Raw genomic sequence first — 13,253 nt, forward strand, 5'->3', positions numbered from 1 at the left:
ATCCTGCAAACAAGAAATGCTTTTTTGGGTATTTTTAGTGGTGAGTACATATAATTAAATTATTTGCAAATAAAGTTTCAACTATCCCTAGTAAAATTTAATTTATGCTTTTTTTTTTTAATCATAGCATCTCCTTGACCGATTCAATTGAGGCACTGTAGGGTCGAAGGTAGCTATCAAATTTGTTTATCAAAATACTAAATGGAATAAGAGAATTGGTGAATGGGAACATGTTAATTAGAGGATAGATTTCTATTTAAGCATCTAACATTTTGGCAAATTCGTTAAGGATGAGAATAACACACAATTGCATATCGTAAAAGAATTTTTGTGACTCATACAGTATAGGTGAGATGACATGAATCTCTCCTAACTTAATCAAAAGTATCGAATTTGACACTTAATAACGCAATTACTTCAAAATTTATGATGAAATTTTTTACCATCTTTTAATATTTTACTCCGCAGAAACACGATTAGTTTCAGTGTCCTAATTAAAAAAACTTGTGTCCTGTCATTTTTGTTTTTGGGGTAAAAACTAATTCCGATGTCGAAAAGAAAAGGACATTAACAACACAAAGGAACAATTTATTACATAATTTAAGATATTATAAATTACTTTTTAATAATTTATTTCATTTTATACTTATTTTAGTCTTTATATTCAATTCTCAATCGTTATATTCATGTAATTTAACTTATCACTTTATTTTTTTCATCAAATTCTTTTCCTCTTTAATTTTTCGTACCAACCATACATGCATTGCATTGGGAAATCCGACATTTACTCGCCAATGTAACCCAACTGTCTGTGTACTTGTATTCGTGTTCCTTATTTATTTGTACAGTTGTAAAAAAATCTTACCAAAAAGTAAATAAAATAACACCTGATTCTATTTTTATAAACTAAATTAAATAAAATATGAAAAGACAGGTTCTGCGACAAACATATCAAAATCAAGCAGAAATAGTAAAAATTTTACGGCATTCTTCTCTCTTGCCTATATTCTTCATTTCTTCTCCATTTCCCTCTCATCGTCTTCTTCTCTCTCTAGTCTCTCTCCATGGACTCTGATTTCTGGACCTCTCGCCTCGCCGCTGCCAAGCGGCAATTCAATTTGCAGCACCACCATCACGGCCATCGCCACCACGCCAACGCCCAACTCTCCTCGCAGCTCGGTTTGTGTTCTTTTTTTTTTCTTTTCCTGTAAATGTTCTTTTGGATTTTGGTTGATCCGGAAATGTTTTGGGTTCGATAAAGATTTGTTTTTGTTTGTGGGTGATTGTAGATCGGTTGAGCATAGACGATTTGGAGGTTGAAGAAGAGGTCCGACCTGATTTCCCTTGCCCTTATTGCTACGAGGATTTTGATATCTCCTCTCTTTGCTCCCATCTCGAGGATGAGCACTCTTGCGAGTCCAAAGTCACCGTAAGTTTTTCTGCAGATCCACATATACTTTTTAATGCCTGTGTTTGCACTTTTTTGTTTCCTGTTAGAAATCATGGAATTTGAATGATGGGTTAGTTTCTTTTAGCGAAAAGATTTGATCTTTATGGAAAAAAAATTATGTGTTTCGTTAATATTAATGATTATCATGTGGATTGTATCTGTTCTTTCCATTTCTATGTAAGGATAGCTTTAAAATGTGTGAGAAAGATGGTGTTCATCACAGATAAGCTGCCAGGGTATAGTACTATGATAAAGGATTATGTTATTTTTGGTTGGTTGGTGCATCTCTACGGTGGTATTGATTCGATCGAAGGAAATATGTTATTCATTAGGAGTGACATAGATGTGGTTTCATTTGGTAATGTCTGCCCACGAAGAATAATATGATTCGATAACTAAGCAAATATTGTAGAATTATCAATTGGAGGTTGTTTTTGTAATGGAAGTCTTTTGCGTTTTTTTGGTTAGACGACGAGGTGTCTTGACTCTCGAGTAAACCCTAACAATAGGAGGCACCTTTAAGCCCGTACCATACTCAGACTATTCAGGCCTTTTGCTTTCGTTGTTGATTTAATTTGCTCTGGGAAGGATAGGGAGGGAGGGAGTTAATGTGCTTCGTTGTGTATAAATTAAACAAGTATTAGAGGAATATGAACGAAAATATTTGCAGAAAGTTGTCATCTTTAACATCATGGACAAAACACATACATTTGACTCTCTGGGATGAAGCAACTTGTTATTTCTATTTGAATGAATCTCATTACATCCTCTTTTGCTCTCAGGTTTGTCCCATTTGTTCTATTAAAGTATCCCGGGACATGCTAAGTCATATCACACTGCAACATGGGCACTTGCTCAAGATATCCTTTTGTGTGGAAATTTGTTATTGTTTGAATGTACAAGGGAATTCCCGAGTAGGTTTCTGTTTCCAAATTCCAAACCTTCTTGAAGATTTCCTTAACTTAAAAATACTTGCAGCGTCGTCGAAGGCTACGTAGACTTGCAATTCCCAGCAGTCAAGCGCTCTCGTTATTAGGAAGAGATCTTCGGGAAGCCCATCTTCAGGTGCTTCTAGGAGGCAGTGGGTATCGATCGGGCAGTGCAAAATCATCTAGTGCTGCAACTAATGATCCCCTTCTTCAATCCCTCGTTCTCAACTTCCCTGGATCCGAAGCAGACGAAATTTCAAAGTCTCTGGTTTCCAGTATCGAGGACACCAATTCAAAGAATGTAACACCGCAACATATATGGAAGTTGAGGTTAGTTATTTACGTTTTCTGGTTCCCATACTGCCTGATATTAGCTTATCTTCTCTGTAAATGCTCCTTTTTTTCTTTGCAGTTTTGACCCGTCGCTAAGTTCTGAAGAGCGAGAGAAGAGGATACAGCAGGCTACTGGGAAAGCGATCTTCGTTCAGGATCTGTTTGCATCGACTTTGTTAGCCGACTAATAGATGCAGTAAGTTTTGTGAAAGAAGTACTATCTCGGGTTTAAACTAAGATTCAGATCAAGGGGTTTTCTGGGTGGCTCAAAGAATTAACTTTAACAGCCCAGCATCTGAATGTTTCTTGAAACTGGATTAATACAGATGATGATCATCAACCAAATATCCATCTTCGCAACTCCTCTCAATGAGGGATCTTTGTACCCGAGGTCGATGACGATGAATCCATGTTCTTTTATCTTTCTCATTTTTCCTTGCTTTGTAACATATATTACATATTATTCTCAGAGAATTTTAAGCTAGATTTTAGCAGAAATTTATGCTGTTGCAAGCTGGAAACAATAATAACAGACCAAAAACGTTAAACAGGGAATAAGGTGGGGCAAGTAGATGGAACTTGGAAGGTGGCTTGTTTTTTTATTTTTTATTTTTTATTACAAAAGAAGGGGATACCCAGAATATCCATACAAACACCTCCCACATAGGGGAGCAATCCGATACCAGTGGACCACAAGCCACTTGGTTAAATATGACCCTTTGATAATATGCTTAGTTTATTAACTAATTTTAGCTTATTTGACCACTATTAACGGTTTGACTTGAAATAAGTAATAGAAGTATTTGATTAATTAGCTTTTTATAACATTTTATTATTTTCAAAAAGCTGCTCATAGCAGTTTTTCGATTAATTTTTTTTAAAAATCATTTTACAAACTATTAGTTAACAACTAATTTACTAAATATCTTTCTATAATCAACTAATGCTATTAACTCGTCAAATCACTAACTCAATCAGTTAACAATTATTTTCCAAGCACTTCAAAACCAATCATTGGACGGCCGGCTATGACGGTGGACGGTGCTGCGGTTTGCAGATGAGTGGACAAAGTTTTCTTGGAGGTTTTGGTGGATTCCTCTGCTTCATTTCTTCATATAATAATAATAATAATAATAATAATATATTATTATTATTATTATTATTATTATTATTATTTAATACTCCTCCGTATAAAATATAAATTGGTGGGATTGGATTAACTCCGCCGTTATATGAAGCAAAGTAATTTGGAGTTTGACAAATTCAATCCTCCAAATTCCAAAATGAAAATTGGGTTCATAGGTTGCTGAGAGCGATTTCAACTGCGTGTGCGTTAAGAAGACGTAAAATTTTATCTGCAAATAAATGGCTCGAAAGAGACCCGGTCTAATCGAGATTTGATTGAATTAATTTTATTATATAGGATGCAGATAATGGTGAATTTAATAAAGATTAGACGGAATGATAAATGAACAAAAATGTACAATTTATATCAAATGAGTATTAAAATACTCTTTCTGACTTGTTTTATGTTTTATTTACTTGTTATTAGCTATAAATTATTATTTTTTATATTTATTTTTATTTATTTTTAAATTTAATTTTTTTATTTAATAATACTTTTACTATAATTTTTAAATATTTAAAATTTATATATTAATATTAAGCTTAATATTATGAAAAATTAAACTAAAAATACTTCTATGGAAGTTTCTTTTAACTTATTCAAACCACATCAAATGAAACCGAGACATCCAAAAGGGTCGAACATCCACGTCATGTCCACCAATTATATCAGATTACTTATTTAATTAATTAAGTAAATTATCCGATTGTACCACCTCCCACTGCTCTCTGCTCTTTTTTTTTTTTTTTTCCTACCACTATTTATACTTCCATCTCTCCAAACGTCAAACCTTCAATCCGTTCCTCTGCTCTCTCTTTCTCTCTCTGATCAAACAAATTTCAATTCGTAAGTGCAATACAAACAGAGATAAACCCTAACTTATCTGTATATATATACGGAGTATAAATTATATCAGGGGTTTTGAAGGGAGATCATCGATCGGAGATGATGGTGGAGTTCTTCCTGCTAGGGTGCACCGGAATTGTGGTGTTCCTTCACGGAGCCAACTTCTTCTTCCACGCTCTCACTCACCAGGTCGCCATCCGCTCCCTCAGGTACGCACACTTCCGTTAGCGCCGCCATTATCTCCGGCCGCCCTCCGATTCCATACAATTACACATATCCAGATTTAATTTGATCTCTTTACTCTTCATTTTAATTTTCCTCGCTACCTATAACGTTATGGATCGCTGCTTTTCTCAATGCCTCTTTTAATTTCTTCATTTTATTGAAGAATAATGATAGAATTAAAAAAAAAAAAAAAAAAAAAAAGATTCTACCTACTGGAAACCATTATATTGTGGTCGGTCCACCGCCCCACTTTTATATTAACGTGTGGTGAATAGTCTCAATCACGGAAAATATATGTTTGAGATGCGCTAATATAATGTGTATATATTGATCTATAAGCTACTTAAAAATATACGAAAACTTTGATGAGGCTATCACAATTATATTCGCTAATCAAAATTGTTCGCATAATTCGCTGTCCAATAATGATCAAACAAGCTAAGGTCATAATGTGGCATGTCGTATATTCCATCGAATTTCTTTCATTTCTGTATGATTTTTTTTTTCTTTCATTTTATTTATTTATTTATTTTGGTGCAGTTTCCTGGGAATGATTGGATGGTAGATAAACAAGTGGAGGAGATGATGCTGAAATCGCAACTCACTGAGTTGGTGAAAGTAGGAGCGGATCGGAGCCTTTGCACCTAACGCCACGCTTCTTGTGATTAACCATCGCATATTCGCATTGCTTTATTAAGGAGATTATATCTTAATTGTGAATTGATTTGAAAATTTAGTGTATAATAATGTATAGCATAATATGTCAAATGTAATGATTACAAGGCAGGCTCAAGTGTTGCTATGTTTTAAAGTAAAGCAATAATTTATTACCTTTCTTTTATTTTTATTTTTATTTTTATTTTTATTTTTATGGAAGAAGAGAAAAATTATTAGCGTTTTTATATATTGTAATAAATTTGAACTCTAAACTGAAAGTTCTTTCACCACTTTTGCCATAAATGCAGTGAAAGAGATCTGAAATAAATAGTTAGATATACCTTAAATGGCATACACTTTTTTTTTTTTTTTTTGGAAAACAAATGGCATACATATTTTTAAATACTTGTACATACAATGTCAAATGTGAATATGGTTGGGCAAGTCACAAGTGTTGTTTATGTTCATGTGTCAAGAAATATAATTAGTTGTTCATAGAGATTTTAGAATTATTTTTTTGGTGTAAGAGATTTAAGATTTATGCAAAAAGAAAAGATTAAAAAAAATAAATAAATAAATAAAGGCAACCTTCTGGGCTTCACTGTCTTATTTCTCTTTCTCTTCCATTTTGATCCACATCTACTGTCCATTCAGCCAAACCGCCATTTCCAGCTCTCTCTCTCTTTAAACAATCAATTAATTAAATTATTTAAATATAAACAAGAATAGAAAATTCATAAAAACAAACAAAAGGAATTTGATACAACAGTTATACCATGGACCTGGATCCACCTTGCAAGATAGATCCAAGTCCAAAATAGATAATTTACATATTGAATGTTCACAATTTGAATTGTGAACATTTAGTATATAAATTGTGAATATTTAATATGTAAAATTGTAAATATTCAGTATGTAAATTATGAACATGTAGTATATAAAATTGTGTACATTTAATATATAAATTATATATTTTAAACTTGATCCACCTTACAAGATGGATCCGGATACACTGAATAATTTGATCAACCCAAGCAAGGGAAAATTGATCTTCTGCCCAACGCCCAATGTTTGAAGGCCCCTATAAATTGGATTCTTGTCAGATTCCATGCCTCCTATAGGTTGTCCAAAGAGCCCATCAAAATGAGTAAATTATATCGTGGATCAAATTTAAATGTTATTTTTTTTATATTGAATATTTATTTTTAATATATTAATTTTAATTTTTAAGCAGTATATCAAATAATAATTCTTCAGTATATAAAAAAATAAAGAAATAAAGTAAATAGACCATTGAACTAGACACGAAAATGCAATTGAACCACTGAATTAAAAAAAAATTACAATTAAGCCATCAAACCACTTGAAATGATGAAATTGTACCAAATAACAAGTTACCTTACTTTGTCACCGGTTACTTGCTTGCGTGCCACTAATTTATATTATAATATTATTTCATTATAATTAAAAAAACAAAAACAAAAAAGGCAGTCATGCAGGCTGCCTTCAATCGTAGAAGTCGGTCACACAGGCTGCCTTCATTGGTTCATCTTACAATGTAAACCATGGTTCGTAGTATAATGATTTATCAAAATGGAGTGAGTATTTTCATTGGCAGGATGTAGTTTGCAGTATTGCAGTGCTTATTATGTGTAATTATTTCCCTGAAAGAAAAAAAGAGTCAATCAAGCAGGAAAAAAAAACCAATCTAAAGGTTAGGTATAGGAGAGAAGTGAATCAATTTAGTTACAAGAGATAGAGATTACAATAGTATGGCTATATTTGGCAAACATAGCTGAAAAGGTGGTTGAAAGCTGAAAAGCTATAAGTTAGGAGCTGAAAACGGAAGAGACGTTAAGCTAGCTGTTATATTTGAAAGTGTTTGGTAAAATGATTTTAATTGGGAAGGGTAAATGATGTCATTTCTTTAAAATAATAAGGACAAAGATGGAAAAAAAATTAGGAAGCTACTAGCTTATTTTGAAACGCTACTTAAGGTAGCGTTTCAAAGTAATCTCTTATTTTAAGTTACAAGCTTATTTTGAGAACATTACCAAACAGAGCTTATAGCTTATTAGTAGCTTAAAATAAGGTATAAACTCCTAAATAAGCTCGGCCAAACAGAGCCTATATCAGATAGAAAACGCTAAACTCTCCCTAACTAATACACTGGCTCTAGTAAACTAATCTAATACCACACAATTATAACTATAATATAAAACAAATATAACATGAAATAATAACATTACTAACAAGGTAATTGTATAAAATTAAATATTGTAAGTCAAATTATGTTCTATTAATTCAATCACAATGATCATGTACAATGTTGTAATAATTTTGCAATTACTTTTTCTTATAACAATATGTTAGAAATGTTAGACTAAAATATCACATGTATCATTATAATATGTGATAATAGGATCGACTAACATCCAGCCATAGTTCTTGATACGGTTGAGCGATCTGGACTGCTGCAGAGATAACGAGTATTTTGTCTCTCACTTCACTCAACTCTCTCTAGATGGTGTATGAGGTATGTAATGTGAGCAGTGAGAGGACTAGTAGTGACCTTATATAACCACTGGCCATCATTGTGGTTGTATGTCTTTAGGTCTCCTAAACTCTAACCAGACTCCTAATCATAATCGTAGTATAGTTATTAAGTTATTAGTGTTGCACCACATATCAAATACTGAATATTATCATAACTTATCCTAATGTTATAATAATAGTAACGGATAAACGTTACAAGAAATAGATTTAGATGATCTTTTATTCGATTTTTTTTTTTTGAAAACATCTTTTATTCGATTTAAAAATGTTACAATGACATTATTAAATATGTACATTAATGTCATTAGTCAAGATTTTTGAGTGTGTCAAAGTTGTGGATTGTTAATTAACAATTTCTATTGCTTATCGAATTTTCTTGACAATACTTAAATACTTGATGAAAAATATGTGAGACCGAACCACTCACGCCAAAGCCATGGTTGCTATAAGCATATAGGTGTCACTTTTATAGATCTACCACCGTAGTTTGAAGAGTGAGAGGAGGGAAGGAGATTTGATTTTATCTGTTAATATTTAATTTATATCGTCATAATAAAATATATTTTTTATTCATTGATTGTTGTAAATTAATTGACTGACACGTTAAAAAAGAAATTTATTTATAAATTAAATATAAAAAGAATTAACTATATATTGCTACTTAAAGATGTTAAGTGAATATTAAAAAATAAATTTAAAATTAAAAGGGTAATGTCAAATACTCCTAAAGAAAAAAAAGTTTAATATAATTGAACCTCGACATACACTACAAATGGAAGCTTCGACATGTAACCTATCTTCCTCTAATTTTGTTTCTTATCCAAACACCAAATTGTCTCAACGATCCTCATTTTTCTTCATTTCACTTTCTACCAAACCCTATCAAAATAGTCATACTACAAGTCTACAACACGCCATGAATGATAAATATGTCAAGAAAAATACTACATATACTCTTAGGGTGTGTTTGGTTCGCACATAGGAATCGGAATCGGAATTGGAATGGGTATCAAATATTTGGTAATGGTAATGGGTTTTGATGAAAGTATTTAACATGTTTGGTAGTAGGGTGGAATATGAATGGTTACTAATAGTAGTGCTTGAGAATGAATAAGGGAATGAAACCCTTATTGTATTTGGGTATGGGTTTTTCAATTGATGGGGTATTCGAAACCCATAGTAGTGTTCTAAAAACCTATCAACCAAACAACAACAATCACTTTCATACCAATTCCTATGGGCAAAACCCACCAACCAAACACACCCTTATTCTCTACTCTTAACTTTTACTTCACACTTAAAATATTGATATAGACATTTTTACAAAGGCTCACATGAAGAAAATAATCTATCAGAGCCCGCCACATCAGGAAGTAAGATTTAAGAATACATGTAGTAGAATTCATATGTCAATAATAGAACCATATTACATACTCCTATATTTATCCATGCAATACTATCTCACTTTCAAGATTTTTCATCATTAAATTTGCAATCCATTCATTATTTTTTCAAATCATTGCAATTTCAACATAGTTTCAAAAGTTGGCTCACATTAAAAATATTATTATATTAGTTCAATTATTAAAAATGATAAACAAAACAAGTGACAAAACTCTCTCTCTTATTTAAGACATTGTGTTAACATTTATTTTTTCAATTAATAATCTTGAAAGAGGTAAAATTTTAAGGATATAGAAAACAATAAAAGGAAGTTTTTTTCGCTCAATTTTTGCAAGTCAATTGGGAGAGAGAAAAAAATAAATAAAAGGAATTTGTTGTCATATAAAAAAAGTTCATTTAAATGTCCAACTAGGCACAACAGTTCCCTACACACGCTCTGACAACTTCTTCCCGATTTACCGTTCAATAGGTCTCACAAAAAATTTTGATTTTGTAGGAGAAAAATTACAAAAAAGCCATCCAATCAATTAAAAATCTGATCCCAAGTTTTTTGTTATGAAAAAAGTTTCCCAAGAGTCACTCGTATGGATGCTCTTATTACATGTTTATGATGTGTCATTTTGTTTATCAAGGAGTGAGGATTATTAGTATTATTGTCCTTAATATTATTATAATTTTAATGTGTTGCATCGATCTATTTATAGTCAATTTACGCATGCATTAGCTTGCTTGACATAGTAACAAAATGTGTTGAAATTCGATCTCATGAATGTCAAGGTAATAATATGATTCCCAATGCTTCTATAATTTTTAACATTAATTTTTTCCATTAATATTGTCAAATATGTTAAATTTCAAATGATTATATTATATTTATGAAAAAAATATATAAAACAAGATACTACCTTGTAAATATTACCGAGTAATGCATTGACATTCCAATTGTCATTCCAAATAGATGGTCATAGGTCCGAACTTTGGAGGTGGGCCTTAGATTCCTTATGTTGAAAATAGTTAAAAAGTATAAAATAGATACTATTATCTTGTAAAAAATTACGAGTATTTTAAATAAAAAAAAATTCATATTCTTGAAGAGAAAACGAGAAGGAAGAGTGGAATGAATAAAAAAGAAATATTAATAACGTAATTGCAAAGCCAATTGAAATATTCAAGTCCCAATTATTTTCTGGCCGCTATCCCAACGACACAACCTAATTAAGCTAGTAAAAGTTTTTTTTTTTTTTTTAACATTTTAAAAAGTATATAGAAATTAAAGTTGGGGAGAAAAGGGATATCTTAATTATTTGAATTTTGAAGAAAATTAACGACATTTTGGTCGAAAGATGATCATCAGATCAGAAACTGGTATGGTTGGTATGTCCCATATTCTTTTTCAAATTAGTTATTAATGGGTTGTTTATTAGTTTGGGTCTTTCAATAACCCAATAATATCATGAAAAAAAAAAATGAGGATATATTAATATGTGAAGAAAGTAAAGAACGGCTGCTAGCCTTGCAGTATAGCAGCATTTCTTGACTATATGCGGCACGCCTGGCCTGCACCATTATATTCTTTCCCCAAACAGTACCAAAAATAATAATCAAACTCGTAATCTACTCTAATATTCTAGCTATTCATTCGATCATTCCTTTTAGAACACATCCACTTACTTCTAATAAAATTGTCATCACTATCAATATCATTATCTCGGTATCATTAGTCTAGGAGTGAGCAATGATCTGCCAAATATGCTCACATTCTATCTATATCTACTTAAAGTGATCGAATCGGATGCAAATTCATTTAATTAAAATCCACTAGTGAATTGGATGTGGATGTAACTTCTCAAAATCCATTATATCCTGTCCACCCATATTCTGAGAAGCTAATAAAGTAAATATGCAGCCCACATTGGCAGCTCAACTGGTCATAAAAGTGAAAGTTGGAAAGAATAACCAGGGATCGAGTCTCACCAGCAGTACTTTGGGAGCAACCTCTCAAAGTGACGGGGGTTCCTTGTGTGCAGTAAGCAAATGTCTAGTCTCTACGGTTCATGTTCAGTTGATTTACATCTTCCCAGATACTCTGTCGGGCCCTTAGGGTTGGGGTTCAACATTTTTCTCCGCACTCAAGTCTACATTTCACCACTCGGTTGATATATATACTGAAAGTGTATTGTGAAATGAGAGGTGAGTGGACATTGATAGAGCATTATGGTTTGAACAAGAAATGTATGAATTCACGTGATATACTTTTTACTAATTAAAATTCCAAGGGAGAGGATGGAGTGATTCAACGAGGACGCGTTACGTTGGTGCCTGGAACAACACAAGTCAATGGTGACGACTGATATGATGAGTGTGTACTATGTACCATCGTACGTTAAAGTCCGCGTTTTATACTATTCCGCTATTCCATGTATTTGTCCGTATCTCACACACACACACACTGGGTGTGTGTGTTTGAGAACTTTCCATTGGTTTGAAAATAGCATAGGCCTATTTACATTGTGTGAACATTTCTTTTTATTCTTAACTACCAGGGCATTTGGTTGGAGGAGGGGAATTATGTGGGAAAAGAATTGTAATTCTATAGGAGTTGAATTACTGGGAATAAAGTGGGAATTTAAATTCCTGTGTTTGGTTGACAGGAATAGAATTACTGGGAATTTCAATTCCAATGTTTGGTATACATGGGAATTGAAAGGGAATAAGTAGTATAAAGTCAAAAATGTCCATTATTGGTGTTAGACATTAATTTTAGGTTAAAAAAGGAAGGGTAATTTTGACTCATCACTATCTTTTTTTCCCAGGAATTAAAATCTCAGGGGGGGACCTGGGATTTTAATTCCATGAAAATGGGGGAAATTGCAATTCCATGCAGTTGCAATTCCCTCCAACCAAACTACGGAATTTAATGGCCTTTGGAATTATGTGGGAATTAAGTGGGAAGGGAATTTAAAATCCCTCCAACCAAACGCCCTGTAAGTGCCTGTTTGTTTGGATTGGATGGATATAATTTGGTTGTAATTGCATGGTAATTTGTTTCCCCATCAATTACGTTGTTTGGTTTGAGGGAATTGCAATTCCCTCCCTTGACTGAATTGTAATTCATGGCCCCTACCTAAGAATTGCATTTTTGCCCCTGTCATTATTCTCATCCCATTTCATCATCCTTATCTCTCACAAAGGGCATTTCAGTCATTATACACTTATTCCCATTCAATTCCCTGTAATCCTATTACTACATACCAAACACTGTAATTTGAAGTCCTACTTTATTCTCACATTATTCTTTTTGAACCATATTACAATTCCTCCTCCCCCAATTTCTTCATTCAATTCCAACCAAACGCCCTGTAACGCAAGTGCTTAATGAATATTTATAATAATAACAATAATAAGGCTCAATCCAAGTTATACCACATACTGATTTATGTCCGTTTTTTGTTAATTTTTTTATACATTATGGTATAAGAATTGTATTATATAATTTTTTGATCAAAAATATCTCTACCGTTATAACTTCTATTATGTTTTTTCATTATTATAATCATGCGTTTATGGTCATTGTGCATATAAAATACTAGTATTTAATAATACGTTTATAAGTTTACAATATATTAATTGCATAGTTGAATTTAAGTTCAATACTTTATTAGTCATTATTTATAGTGTTAACCGTCTGGCTTTGTCACAAGTTACAAATTTACAACATTATATTTAG

General features: G+C 32.2%; 1 protein-coding gene and 2 long non-coding RNA genes across 5 annotated transcripts; all 3 read left to right on the plus strand.

Moving 5' to 3' along the window:
* The first annotated feature begins 961 nt into the window (after window positions 1-961).
* LOC109165376 (protein DEHYDRATION-INDUCED 19 homolog 4-like) lies at window positions 962-3,233 on the plus strand. 3 transcript variants are annotated; one of them, XM_019314101.1, is made up of 6 exons: window positions 962-1,179; window positions 1,290-1,429; window positions 2,233-2,310; window positions 2,423-2,709; window positions 2,792-2,908; window positions 3,039-3,233. In XM_019314101.1, the coding sequence occupies exons 1-5, from the start codon at window positions 1,065-1,067 to the stop codon at window positions 2,898-2,900; spliced, it is 729 nt and encodes a 242-aa protein (XP_019169646.1). In that variant the 5' UTR covers window positions 962-1,064; the 3' UTR covers window positions 2,901-2,908; window positions 3,039-3,233. The 3 variants fall into 3 exon arrangements, with proteins under 3 accessions (XP_019169646.1, XP_019169645.1, XP_019169647.1); XM_019314100.1 differs by having other exon boundaries at window positions 963-1,179; window positions 2,792-3,233; XM_019314102.1 differs by lacking the exon at window positions 2,233-2,310 and having other exon boundaries at window positions 963-1,179; window positions 2,429-2,709; window positions 2,792-3,233.
* LOC109165382 lies at window positions 1,445-2,199 on the plus strand. The gene is made up of 2 exons (XR_002051539.1): window positions 1,445-1,877; window positions 2,089-2,199. It is a non-coding gene; the product is annotated as an uncharacterized LOC109165382 (long non-coding RNA).
* Window positions 3,234-4,580: 1,347 nt separating the features above from the next.
* On the plus strand, window positions 4,581-5,755 carry LOC109165380. Its single transcript, XR_002051537.1, has 2 exons — window positions 4,581-4,893; window positions 5,450-5,755. It is a non-coding gene; the product is annotated as an uncharacterized LOC109165380 (long non-coding RNA).
* Window positions 5,756-13,253: the final 7,498 nt, after the last annotated feature.

The sequence above is a fragment of the Ipomoea nil genome, unplaced genomic scaffold, assembly GCF_001879475.1.
Source record: "Ipomoea nil cultivar Tokyo-kokei standard unplaced genomic scaffold, Asagao_1.1 scaffold3069, whole genome shotgun sequence".
Classification (NCBI taxonomy): Eukaryota; Viridiplantae; Streptophyta; class Magnoliopsida; order Solanales; family Convolvulaceae; genus Ipomoea; species Ipomoea nil.

What these genes read in the sequence shown, in the direction of transcription:
- LOC109165376 (XM_019314101.1), top strand. Translation starts at nt 1,065, where the DNA reads ATGGACTCTGATTTCTGGACCTCTCGCCTCGCCGCTGCCAAGCGGCAA. An exon ending in AACATGGGCACTTGCTCAAG is followed by an intron (nt 2,311 to 2,422) that starts ATATCCTTTTGT and finishes ACTTAAAAATAC; the next exon opens with TTGCAGCGTCGTCGAAGGCT. An exon ending in CAACATATATGGAAGTTGAG is followed by an intron (nt 2,710 to 2,791) that starts GTTAGTTATTTA and finishes TTTTCTTTGCAG; the next exon opens with TTTTGACCCGTCGCTAAGTT.